The 14,148-nt window shown below is 40.4% G+C and overlaps 1 protein-coding gene across 3 annotated transcripts in view; it reads right to left on the reverse strand.

The window, feature by feature from the left end:
- The window catches only part of EIF4G3 (eukaryotic translation initiation factor 4 gamma 3), a 513,419-nt gene that overhangs the window by 23,194 nt on the left and 476,077 nt on the right, over positions 1–14,148 (reverse strand). For all 3 annotated transcript variants that reach the window (XM_030537664.1, XM_030537665.1, XM_030537663.1), the window contains 6 exons: positions 11,915–12,030; positions 8,909–9,081; positions 6,407–6,532; positions 5,032–5,113; positions 3,163–3,261; positions 653–799 (listed from right to left, as the gene is read on the reverse strand). In XM_030537664.1, the coding sequence (XP_030393524.1) occupies positions 653–799; positions 3,163–3,261; positions 5,032–5,113; positions 6,407–6,532; positions 8,909–9,081; positions 11,915–12,030 (743 nt within the window). The remainder of the gene's footprint in view (positions 1–652; positions 800–3,162; positions 3,262–5,031; positions 5,114–6,406; positions 6,533–8,908; positions 9,082–11,914; positions 12,031–14,148) is intronic.

Raw genomic sequence — 14,148 nt, forward strand, 5'->3', positions numbered from 1 at the left:
AGTCTCTACGGAAAAGGATAAATGGACACAAATCAGACATTAGGAATGGCAATATACAAAAACCTGTAGGAGAGCACTTCAACCTCCCTGGCCACACTATAGCAGACCTTAAGGTGGCCATCCTGCAGCAAAAAAACTTCAGGACCAGACTTCAAAGAGAAACTGCTGAGCTTCAGTTCATCTGCAAATTTGACACCATCAGCTCAGGATTGAACAAAGACTGTGAATGGCTTGCCAATTACAGAACCAGTTTCTCCTCTCTTGGTTTTCACACCTCAACTGCTAGAACAGGGCCTCATCCTCCCTGATTGAACTGACCTCGTTATCTCTAGCTTGCTTGCTAGCACACATATATATACCTGCCCCTGGATATTTCCATTACATGCATCTGAGGAAGTGGGTATTCACCCACGAAAGCTCATGCTCCAAAACGTCTGTTAGTCTATACGGTGCCACAGGATTCTTTGCTGCTTTTATAGATATAGTGATTAGCACTTGGCTATATTATTCCTGAAGAGCCAATATCAGACTGGGGTGGGCAGTGCAGGGAAGCAAAACAAAGAGGTGGAAAAAGATAGCGGTGATCCTGCTAGCTGGGATAATGTTTATAAAGACAGTTAATGCACAGGTACAGTGAGAACAGTCTGTATACCTCTACCCAATCAAAGATTTGTTCATCATTCGCCTTGTCCTCAATAATGAGTTTTTCTAGCTGTTTGTTCAGTTCGTCAGCAGAGAGTTCTTCCTCTGAAAGTGCTTCTGAGGAACTGGAACAGTCAGACACTGTGAAGTCCAACTTCTGCAACATTAGAAGTTATGAGAAATGATTAAATATGCTTTTCTACATTGGATCATACTAAGGCAAAAGAACAAGCAACACTTTATTCTCTTTCATCATTATAATGACGTATGTCTTACCTTTCATTTAAAAGAATCTGAGCAATTTACACACAATACACTGATGAACAATCTATTCTGCGGGATCACTTCATCCAGCAAGGAAATGCAGCCACCTTTGAGGAAAAAAGTGGCACGGTGCAACACTCCACTCAACTTTAACCCATGAAATGAAGACATATATATTGTCTAATTGAAACTACAGGGAGCTAGAATGCAAATATCAGATTTGGAATTTGATCACAAAGGAGGGCTGTCAAGTGATTAAAAAAATTAATTGCAATTAATCACGCTGTTAAACAATAATAGAATACCATTTATTTAAATATTTTGGATGTTTTCTACATTTTCAAATAGATTGATTTCAATTACAACACAGTATACAAAATGTACAGTGCTCACTTTATATTTATTTTTATTACAAATATTTGCACTGTAAAAACCAAAAGAAATAGTATTTTTCAATTCACCTGATACAAGTACTGTAGTGCAATCTCTTTATCATGAAAGTTGAACTTACAAATGTAGAATTATGGACAAAAAAAAACTGCATTCAAAAATAAAACAATGTAAAACTTCAGAGCCTACAAGACCATTCAGTCCTACTTCTTGTTCAGCCAATTGCTCATACAAACAAGTTTGTTTACATTTGCAGGAGATAAAGTTGCCCACTTCTTGTTTACAATGTCACCTAAAAGTGAGAACAGGCGTTCGCATGGCACTGTTGCAGCCAGTGTCGCAATATATTTAGGTTCCAGATACAGTAAAGATTCATATGACCCTTCATGCTTCGAACACCATTCCAGAGGACATGCATTCATGTGATAGGTTCTGCTTGATGATTCAAAGCAGCGTGGACTGACCCACGTTCATTTTCATTATCTGAGTCAGATGTCACCAGCAGAAGGCTGATTTTCTTTTTTGGTGGTTTGGGTTCTGTAGCTTCCCCATCAGGTTACTGCTTTTTTAAGATTTCTGAAAGCATGCATCATATCTTTTGGAAAGCACTTCAGATTTTTAAACCTTGTGTCAAATGCTGTAGCTATTTTAAGAGATCTCACAATGGTATCTTCTTTGCATTTTGTCAAATCTTAAAACGAACAACGTGTAGGGTCATCATCCAAGACTGCTATAACATGAAGTGTATGGCAGATGCGGGTAAAACAAAGCAGGAGACATACAATTCTTCCCCCGAGGAGTTCAGTCACAAATTTAATTAAGGCATACTTTTTTTAATGAGCATTGCCAGCACAGAAGCATGTTCTCTGGAATGGTGTCCGAAGCATGAAGGGGGCATATGAATGTTTAGCATATCCAGTAGTAAATATCTTGCAAAAGTGCCATGCGACCACCTGTTTTCACGTTCAGGTGACACTGTAAATAAGAAGCAACATTATCTCCCGTAAATGTAAACAAACTTGTTTATCTTAGCAATTGGCTGAACAAGAAGTAGGACTGAGTGGATTGTTGGCTCTGAAGTTTTACATTGTTTTTGAATGCAGTTATGCAACAACAAAAATCTACATTTGTAAGTTGCACTTTCATGATAGAGATTGCACTACAGTATTTGTATGAGTTGAATTGAAAAATACTATTTCATCATTTTTACAGTGCAAATATTTGTAATAAAAATGATAATATAAAGTGAGCACCGTACACTTTGTATTCTGAAACCTTTGTATTCTGTTGTAATTAAAATCAATATATTTCAAAATGTAGAAAAACATCCACAAATATTTAATAAATTTAAATTGGTATTCTATTGTTTAACAGTGCGATTAAAACTAAGATTAATTTTTTAAATCACGATTAATTTTTTTGCGTTAATTGAATGAGTTAACTACAATTAATTGAAAGCCCTATCAGGCAGCTAAAGCTAAAGCTAAAATACTATTTTTGCAAAATGTGACATAGAATCTATAATGATCACTTGTTCTCAGATCTTGGTTTTACATTGCATTTCCAGTATCACAATACTCTCTAAAATCAGGCCAGGCCACTGTTTCAGTACTGACTCAAGGGAAGAGTGCCATTATTTAATCACCCACATCACTTTCAAGCGTTCCTTTGGTGTCTGCCACCAAATGTACTGCCTAAACATAATCTGAATAACTGGAGTACCTCCTTTTGACAATATTTAGGGATGGAACTGAAATGAACAACTAGGACTCAAAGTAAAAATAAAATACAAACCAATGGGCTAAATGTATCTTACAAATACACCTCACAGGGCTCTTCTCCAGCAGAAACTTGCTATCAACTCACGTGCTCCATGAGAAAGGTATGTACATCCTCCCCTTCACATAAGTAGTCCTTCCAACTGAGGCCAGCCTCCCTCCATAAGGCTCCTACTTTCTTATGGCTCTAAAACACAAAGCAATTTGTTCATTTTTTAAATCTGAAGAGAAAAGCACAGTAGCTTTAACAGGCTGGAATGGTGCTGCTGCATAAAGAGAAATAAATAATCATTTAGCCATAAAAAATATGCCTAACCATGATGTGAAAACTTCCAGAAAGCCTGTGCTGGAGAAATTAGATATAGTATCCTACCTTTTACAGGTAAATGTTGTATCTTGTAAGATGCTCAGATGCCACAATGTTGTGTAATAAATATGGCTGGCTTGATGTGATATATGGAGTTTGCAACAACATGACCAAAGATCATCTACAATAAAGTGACCATATGTAAAAGTGTGGTCCAGTGGACATGATACAGAATTGGGACTCAAATGACCTGGGTTCTTCTCCTAGCTCTGCCACTGACTTGTTGTGCCTTAGTAAGAAATTACTTATTTTTCTATCCCTCTAAGTAAATAAAGTTAGAGCATGTCTACTCTAGAAAAATCATGTTTACATGGATATCTTCTGTATGGAGATCAATCCTCAAGGTCATGTGTGTGACATCAAGGTCACAGTTTAAATCCTACAATTCATTGTAAAAATCCTACAATTCACTGTAAATCTATGGAAAATTACCTTTACAACCATATGTGGCACAACCTTCTGCATCTGACAGTCTAGTAGACTTCATGCCTGACCGTTTAGAATTCCCCAAAATGTTGATATATATAATAAACAATATTGAAGACAGTGATAGTAATAAGCTCTTCTTTAGTGCCTTCCACCCAAGAATCTCAAAATTCTTTGCAAATATTAATGAATTAAGCCTCACAACGCATGTCTGGTAAGGTGTTGTTATCCTCCTTTTACAAATGGATTATTGGGTGTCTAACGTTATACTTCAAGATAAATGTGGCCTGATTTTCAGAGGCAGATTATAGTCAGTGGGAGCTGCTTGTGCTCAGTATTTCTGTGACTCACACCTCAGATTTAGGTGACTAAATATGGTGTTGGATGCCTGACTTTAGGCAGAGCTAGAAATAGAACCCAGATCTTCTGACTGTAGGCTGTGCTTTAACCACATGATCATGGCTCCTTCTCCCTGCTCTTCTCCCATGATACAGAGAAAATGGCAAGCCACAGTCCAAACAAGCAGCAAATTACTAATTTAAAAAAAATAAAAGACAAGCTTCTAGCTACACGAAGGAGCTGTTGCATGGAAAAGCTTCTGGAACAACTGACCTCATTTGAATGCATGCTTTAAAAAGGAGGTGCTGAATTTTACAGCGTTTAATGTACAAGACTACACAAAGTGAATTATTTAGGCTGACCTTAGAAATAAAATTTTAAAAATATGATACACTTATAGGGAAACTATCAAAGTGTCTGTAAAGACAACTGTGAAAATGTGCAAAAGAGCTTTAGAAGTTACATGGCGAACAGGGTCTGCAAGAATAGGCTCTTTTGCGTGATTGCCAGTACTTCTTGTTTCTGATCATCCCAGAAATACCTTGAGAATGGCTCTCTTGCAATATTTCAGCACTCCAGCTTCTGGAAGAAGCCAGGTAAAGAGGTACCTACAAAAGGGAAATGTGATAAGAAAATCGTAACCCAACTTTTTGGATTCTGGTGAGGGTTGGTTTGAAATTTGGGGGAGGAAAGACAGGTTTCTTATGTTATTCACACAGGTTCACCTATTCCGAAATGTTGGGAATATGAGCACATTGTCTTTATGCATGATCATTTATTTTCTGCACCCAACACAATTTATAAGTGATATCCCAGCTTACTTACCATTTGTTTGCATAGAAGGTGCAATATTTCAGAAAGCAAGACCGCAACTCTTCCCACAGGAAGTAAAGGTTTGCTAAATTCTCTGAAATGGAACAGAAATAAATACTTTTATTATAATCTTTTATTGTCCCAGACAAGTTCTACTGTTGTGAAAAGCAGCTCTTGATTCGGGGCAAGAGAGAGGTGGGGAGCAAGCTGATGCAGAAAACTGCACAGCTATAAATTCTGCTCTGTATATGGGATCTCATCTTGCTCCCACTGAAGTTAATGTTAAAGCTCTGATCAACTTCACTGATGCAGAATTGGGCCCATATTAGACTAAAACTTAAAAAAACTGCACATGAACAATTAAAACACCTTTATACCTTATTTTTACATAGGGCCAAATCTACTTATTTTGATGGGATGAGGATTTAGTCTGTACTTGTAGATTGTGAGGCCTAGATTTTAAACATATGCAGGTCCTTGATTTCAATGGGAGTTAGATGCCCAAGTACCTTTAAAAACTAGTCCCTAAGCTCTTTGGAGCAGGGAACTGTCGCTTTCTAGATATTAGCATAGTGCTACAATAACAGGACCCAAGCTCGGCTGGCCTATCTGTGCTGCTGCAATGTGATTGAAGGTGATAATGATAAAAATATAGTAATGGTCTGATTTTGGAAAATGGGTTTCCATTTTTGTGGGTGTAGCTTTGTGCTCCTGGTTAATAGTAATCAGACAGATGTTTAAGTGGTAATTAATTCTAGGCACGATTATCACAGGTGAAAAACTATCTTCAGAAAATGAAGGCAGAGGTCACATCCCCTTAAAAGATCAAGGCCTTAATATTTCCCTGAGTCACTCTGGTCCTACAACTTTAGGTTATTTTTATATCAGCTAGAAAAAAAACTGGGACTGAAGAGGATTGGTAGATAACATTCAAAAAAAAGAAAGAAAGACTGCACAACAGCCAGGGCTGGCTCCAGGCACCAGCTTAGCAAGCAGGTGCTTGGGGCTGCCACTTTGGAGAGGGGCGGCGTGTCCAGCTATTTGGCGGCAATTCGGCAGAGGGTCCCTCACTCCTGGTCGGAGCGAAGGACCTCCCGCTGAATTGTCGCAGATCGCGAGGGCGGCCTTTTTTTTTTTTTTTTTGGTCTGCTTGGGGCAGCAAAACCCCTGGAGCCAGCCCTGGCAACAGCAAGCTCCTGTACCATTAGAGCTTTCATATTAATGCAAATTTGATTTGTGGAACACCTCTCACAAGGCCTCACATTGACTCTTACATCTGAGTTTCATACTATTCCTGTCTAGTCAACTGACAGAAGTCATGCTGCTTAGATGTTACAGCATAATCAGCTAGTTTAGGCATGACGGTCACTGAAATAGCATTGCTTACATTGTAAGTTCTCTCATAGAGATTCCTCCTTCTTTTAACATGGGGGTCACCAATTCAGCTAGATACAACCAAATATGTGGTATATCAATGGCCATATCATCTGCCAGCTCCAAGGTGTCTGAAAACCTTTGAAAGAAAGGAGAAACTCCAAATATTAAATCCAATTCCAATCTCAGTGATTTTTTTTCTGCCAAGTAAATCCACTCTGCATTATATACTTTTGATTTTTTTAAAAAGCCCAATGCTATACCATGCAATCCTCTCCAGGTTATTATGTAGCATAATTACCTCTTGGAAATGCTGAAGCACTGGAAGTATGTGCAAAAGGAAATTCCCTCCATGTAACTGGAGTGCCATGGAAGGTGGTAGCCAAAACATACAGGAAAACAATTTTTAAAACTCCCATTACCCAATAATGAGCTGCTCATTAACAGTCCTGACGTCTGTAAGGATAAAAAGCGTTTTCTTTTTTAAATACAAAACCTCTAAAAAACAGAATTTTACATGTGGGAGGACACAGAAAATAAGGTATAAGATTTTCAACGGAACAATGTTTGATTAAGTCTGGTGTGATCAATCAAGTGTCGAAAACATAATACAAGAAAATAGTCAATAAACCGGAATGTGGCCTTCCAAAAGCACAATGACAAATTATCAATGTACCAGCTTCATGTTTCATCAGTGGTACCAGGCACTCACTTTTTACCTGGTGGATTATAAATGCTTCTCTATCAGAAAATTCACACTGATTCATTGGTTCCCAGGAACCTTCAATAGTCTTCTGGTATCCATTTTAAATGGTTTCTGATGAATTCTCTTTTTCTTGTTCACTGGTTTCAGGGATGGTTTTTGAGCTGCTGTCTCACATACCTGTTTCTTTATTAAGTCTTCTGGTACTGGTTCATCATGGGTTTGCCAGTAATTTGGCTGTTTATTTCCTGTCATGCAGAGAACTTCGCACTAGAGTTGAAATTAGTTTAGATTTTGTGCTATGATCTTTTCTCAGACCACGGCCCTGAATCTCATGGTAACATGTCTTGGGTGAACAGTATAGCAAGTCTTTAGCAATTCTGCTGTATGTCCACTGAATGTCATGGCTCTCCACCCTCATTTGGTTATCTCTAGTGCATTCATTTGGTTTCTCACCCTTCTGTCCCCCTCCAGGTATACCACACATCCTAATACTTCACCAACAGTCCACTTCTTTGGGCACAGTAACTCATTATCAGTATCAAGTGAAGTGTAATAAATTGTAGTTACAGTGTTGTGGTAACTGTGTTGGTTCCAGGATAGCGCGCGCACACACACACACACACACACACACACACACACACACACACACACACACACACACACACACACACACACACACACACACACACACACTCTCTCACTCTAAAACCCTGTATAAGTATTTCTTATCCTAGCTTACCTGGAACAACAGATTTTCACTAAGTATCATAAAGCCTATTATGTTAGTTTTGTGTTTTGATGACAGTTATGTGTTCCCAAAGTGAATGTTCATCTTGTCCAGCAGCAAGCCATTTACTTGGAAGATGTACTTACCAAACATTATACTTGGAGACCAAATGTTTCTACTCTATGATCTATCTAGCCTCCACTAGTCATAGAAGCAAAAGGGCCTTCCAAGTCTATTGATAAACCCAGGTTATGTAATCCTTCTGCATCAGTTTTTAGATTTTTTCCATGTCAGTGATGGATTTGCTGACACTGTCATCATTAAGCAGTCAATAGCAGTGTGATATGGCAACTTTTCAAATAAAAGCACCATAAATGGGCTACGGACACTAAAGTTTAATATGTGAAAACATTAATTTCTTCTGTCATAGTTACTTTCTTAGTTATTCCTGGTTTAATCATTACATTATGATCCCTGGGGTGTACTGGCTGGTTTAGGGGACTCTTATTGGGATACATGGTTCATTTTACTTTTGTGCAACAGGTTCAAATCTAGGCTAGGTCAGTGTGGTCTGGATGCAGTTACCATATGACAATCTAACACCTGTTCAATGACCAATGAGGTGGCATATCTTCAATTCCTAGAGGACAGGTATGCACATCACCAGCAGCATAACTGCATTTGGCACCATACTACCCTTATCTCCAGAGTTGGTCCCCATAAATCAGAGCTGAGTCACTGGCAGCGGGTACTGCATGAGTGAAGCCTGTCTTGTCATTGCAAGAACGATCCCCATTCTGGGGATAGATGGAGGACTTTAGTTCAAAGAGCTGCCAACATGGCATCTTTTGCAAACATTAATTTCACTCAAATATTGATTTAACACACCCCTTACCCCAGTTATACGAGCCTCCTCAATGGGCAAACATAAATCCTCTTTCACTAAGGATACTTGTAGGACACTGTTGATCTCACAGGAAGCTGGGAAGGGGGCATTCCCCAACACAAAGAGTATGTTTTTGAAATTAACACAAACAGGAATTAGAGATCTAATTAAAGTGTTCATATGGCAGAATACCAACCCCTTGAAGAAGTCCTGTTTGCTTAGCTTTTCTGACTGCACCAACTGATACAGTAACTGGCCCATGTGATCCCTGGTGATCTGACTCCTCTCGAGAGTAGACTCCACTCCAACTCGCACAAAAATGGGCAGCAGACTCTGTGCATTCAACTCCTCCACACATTGCATTGCTTCCTGCTCAAACAACACAGAGCATCATTTATCTGATTTCTGGGAAAAATCAAGACATGCAAGGCAAGAGAATGTTCTTCGCTAAAACAAAGTCCACAATACTTAGTACTTTTGGCTGAAGTCAACAGATTATTTTGATACACTTCTGTCATTCAGGGAAACTGAACGGTGAGGGTACATCATTAACATTGCTTCAAGACATCCCGGAGGCAGAGAACTCAGTAGCGGTAAAAAAAATAAAATGGTATAAATTAGATATTTATATAGATCAGAGTGACCACAGTTACAGTTAATAGAATTTTTAAATACTCATGCTTCAGGGAACACGCTAGCTGTTAACTGACAGCTGCTAGGAAGAAAATGCTTCTATGGGCAGGGTATTCTATTATTGTTCTCTAAAACATTGTTCCATCTCAGTGAGAGGATACTCGACTAAATGGAATTCTGGTCCAATCTGGTGTGGCAATTCCTATGTTATGAAAGATACAATGTAACGAAGCAGAAAATATATGAATCATATTTGGCAAATGCAACATTTCCTTTATATACAGTCCCTACATTCTGGTACCCACACTTTATAAAATACACAAGTAAAATACTCTGAAGAACAGTCAGAGAGAAATACAGTAATACCATGCTTATAATATCAGCACTATCATCAGAGAAGAAGCTCTTCAGCTGAATGTTTAAGTCAGCTACAGTAGACTTCAGTGGGCTCTTTATGACTCAATACATTTAAATGCCTTTTATCTTGGATCATACTCTCTGTTGTCAGGAATTGGTAGCCCCAGATGAATGTCTGGACTTTCTAGGTGGCTATTTTCCACAGGTCACAGAGTCTAAGGTAGTCCCGGACTCCATGTTGAAGCCATAGTTTTAAATCAGGTGTATGTTAGTGCCTGACAGAAACAAGAATAATGTGACTATAGGTTTTTACAATTGACTGCTGAGTCCTTGGCTGTACATCCCAGCTGTCACTAGAGGATGCCACAAAGCTAAATCACAGTTTTAATCTGATTACAAAGTAAACACTGTGGTTAAACACATGAAGAACCAGGGTGTTTCTACTGATATGTGCCATATCAAAACTCTGTTAAGGTGAAGTAAAGGTTCAAGGCACATACCAGTGGTTGAAGTGCCTATTACATTTCAAGAATGTTAGAGCTAAAAAATCATAAAACAAATCACATAACAACCAACCTCAAATGTTTAACCCTTAGGAAATGCACTTCCCAAACCAGCACCCAAACCACTTTAACTCTGCTTCTGTAGAAGCAGCAAAGAATCCTGTGGCACCTTATAGACTAACAGACGTTTTGGAGCATGAGCTTTCGTGGGTGAATACTCACTTCCTCAGATGCATCTGAGGAAGTGGGTATTCACCCACGAAAGCTCATGCTCCAAAACGTGCATCTGAGGAAGTGGGTATTCACCCACGAAAGCTCATGCTCCAAAACGTCTGTTAGTCTATAAGGTGCCACAGGATTCTTTGCTGCTTTTACAGATCCAGACTAACACGGCTACCCCTCTGATACTTGACACCTTCTGTAGAAATATCCTGAGAAAATCAGAAAAAGTATACTCCTATATCCAGCCAGAACAAACTGTTTCACTGGACCATAGAAACTAAAATGCCTTATAATGGGTACACTTGGAGGAATAACTAAAAAAAAAAAATGGAATGGAGTTTTTTAAGTAAGCAGTCCTCAGACGACCTATAATAAGATACTCAGGCCTGGTCTACACTGGGAGGGGAAGGAGGGGAGATCGATTTAAGTATGTCAACTTCAGCTACATTATTCATGTAGCTGAAGTTGCATCACTTAGATCGACTTACTGTGGTGTCTTCACTGTGGTGAGTTGGCTGCTGCCCCTCCCCCATCGACTCCGAGTACAGGAGTCAACGGGAGAACTCTCGGGGGTCTATTTATCACATTTAGACTAGACGCGATAAATCAATCCCCGCTGCATTGATTCTGCCTGCTGATCTGGTGGGTAGTGTAGACATACCCTCAGAGTAAATATTCCCTGGTGACAATACTAAATCATATTTTATTAACTCTTGAAATCAGACTTTAATAAGCCAAATATTTGTCCTGGGGCTAGCTTTTGGACAAGTAGAGTCCTGTACAATAGGATTTACCTCTCCTGCCTGTTTTTTTTTGGCTACAAAATTTTAGAAGAATTTTGGAACTGTATTTAATGACTTTATTTGCAGGGTGTCAATTCAGTCACTTGAAACTTCGCAGAAAAATTCTACCTGTGCTACAGATCTAGCCTATCAATTTTGAAGACAATATACTTGTTGTGGATTTTACAGGAGAGGCCAAAGTCCAGCTTAAAATGGAAACTCAACTGCAGCCTTAATGATGGAGTGATGACAGCTGCTCAATAATTCTCAACATTTACTAAAACTACTCTGGAGTACTTTGTTCAATATGTATCATTTCATCTGCCTTGAGATCAGAACAATGGGTTCCTTATAAGTGAATTAAACCTTTGTCTAGTTTCCCTAGCTTTCTATATCCAGCATTGACATACTATTATAACAAGTGCTGCTCAGTGGTCATGACAGACATATCTAAAACTTTCTGCTTACAATACCCAAAGGAGACTCTTTTTCCTCTGTCATTAGCAATGGAAGAACCAGAACAGTCAGAGAACTGTGCTAAAGTTGTGCACCGATTCCTTCTATCCAAATTCCAATAGGTCCCATGTTTATGTTAAAGAACTAAGAATAGGGTGTTTAAAAAGACACTGTTCCTGGAAAGGAAAAAATGCTAAAGATCCCACTGTTCCATGGCTTTCTGGAAGGTGAGGTTTTCATTCTGTTTACCTTATAATCGTTTATGTGCAAGAACTCATCAATGATGGATTTGCACTTTCTCTCCATTTCCTCTTCTGACAGTGAAAATTTGTCTTGTACTGGAGCTGAGGGAGTTTCTGGCTTGGCTGGTAATAAGGTAGAGAAAATAGACACAGGATAAAGAAGTCATCTTCAGTTCCAAAAAAAAAATATTTTTAAAAAAGTATTTAAAAAATCCCTCAAGTCTCCTCTCTCAGCCATTTCTGCTGGCTGAACAGAACAATTAATAGGCACTCTCTGCTGCGATGACTGAAAGAAGGCTGATTTGGAAGCAGAGTTGGCTCCAGGCACCAGCATTCCAAGCACGTGCCTGGGGTGGCAAGGTGTGGGGGGTGGCCTGCCGGTCCCTGCGAAGGCGGCAGGCAGGCAGCCTTTGGCGGTGCGCCTGCGGGAGGTCCGCTGGTCTCACGGATTTGGCAGCAGGTACGCCAAGGCTGCAGGACCAGTGGACCTCCCACAGGCATGCCGCTGAAGCTGCAGGACTGGGGACATCCTGCAGGCATGCTGCCAAAGGCAGCCTGCCTGCCGTGCTTGGAGCGGCAAAAAAGCTAGAGCTGCCCCTGTTTGGAAGCATGACAGTGTGAGGGTAAAATAAACAGTTTAGATTCTGTTTTCTGCCACTTTCTCATGAGTCAGTCTGATCATCAGGCATAAATCATTTCTTATTTAGCTTGTCTTTCAATCTGTGATCCCTCCATGTCTGCAAATCACCTTTCTCAGTTAGCATAATACTTGGCAGTGACATAGCATTTTACACCTTCAATGCACTTTACAAAAATTAAATAATTAATTTTTGAGCTGTGGCAGTAGTTCTCACTGAATACTGCAAATGTACAGCATGTTGTTTGTGAACGTCAGAAACCAAAGACAATCTCCTGTGACAGGATCGGGCCAGATGGCTACAGGAGAGTGGTAGAAGACAGATATATTAGGTCCAGGTTAAGCAGTTCCTTGTTCCATGCGTAAGGTAATAGGGGCAGTTCCAGAACAACCCAGGAACTCACTGGAGCCAATTAAGAAGCTGCTAGAATCAATTAAGACAGGCAGGCTAATCAGGGCACCTGGTTTAAAAAGGACCTCACTTCAATCACGGAAGGGTGCATGTGAGGAGCTGGGAGCAAGAGGTGCAGGGAGCTGAGAGTGAGAGGCTGTGCTGCTGGAGGACTGCGAAGTACCAGCGTTACCAGACATCAGGAGGAAGGTCCTGTGGTGAGGATAAAGAAGGTGTTGGGAGAAGGCCATGAGGAAGTAGCCGAGAGAGTTGTAGCTGTTACACAGTTGTTACAAGAAACACCATGGACAGTTGCAATCCACAGGGCCCTAGGCTGGAACCTGGAGTAGAGGGCGGGCCTGGGTTCCCCCCATCCGCATCAACTCTCTATTTAGTACAAGAGGAGATGACCTGGCCTGTGGGTCCCACCAGAGGGGATGTCCCTGGCCTATTCCCCGACCCACTAGGTGGGTCAGCAGACACCGCAGTGATTGTTCTCCTCCCTTTCCCCATGCTGGCCAGTGATGAGGTTAGCTGAGTGAACATTGGGTTTGAGCTGCTAGCAAAAGTGGCCAAACTGAGGGCTGCTGTGACTCTCTGAAAGGGGGCAAATCCACCAATAAGCGCACGACCCACCAAAGCAGAGAAGGAACTTTGTCACACTCCCTACTTCCAAAATCCACAGTAGAAAGCAACCCCCCAAACTCTCTCCCCAGCCAATCCTCCGGGTCTGGACATGCCTTCCCTCAAACTCACTTCAGAGAAAAACCTTAATACACAGAGGGGCTCGCACTGTGCTCTGCAAGTTATGACTGTTATTTAGTATTTGTATTGCAGTAGCATTCAGGACATGCTAGGCACTGTTCACGCAAATCGTAAGGCACTGTCCCTACCCCAAACGGCTCACAAGCCAAGGCTTTATACACATGGACCCTTTTCTTAAATTTCCTCAGTATTGTACCACTACTGGCTCAGCTCCAATGGAGGGAGCAACAGTGGGCCTCGAGCACAGACAAGGTGTCAATAGCCACCAATGTTTCTACTATTGTGGCATCATGACTTGCTCTGAGCAAGGTTAGGTGGCATAATGGTAAAGATGTTGCACCTTGTCTACACTAGATTTCCCACCACTGGGAAATGTTAAAGTGTAGACACAGCCTAAAGAGACAAACAATTCTGGTGCTTAGACATCATGGTGGGAAGAGCCTAAAAA

The sequence above is a fragment of the Gopherus evgoodei genome, chromosome 18 (assembly GCF_007399415.2).
Source record: "Gopherus evgoodei ecotype Sinaloan lineage chromosome 18, rGopEvg1_v1.p, whole genome shotgun sequence".
Lineage (NCBI taxonomy): Eukaryota > Metazoa > Chordata > Testudines > Testudinidae > Gopherus > Gopherus evgoodei.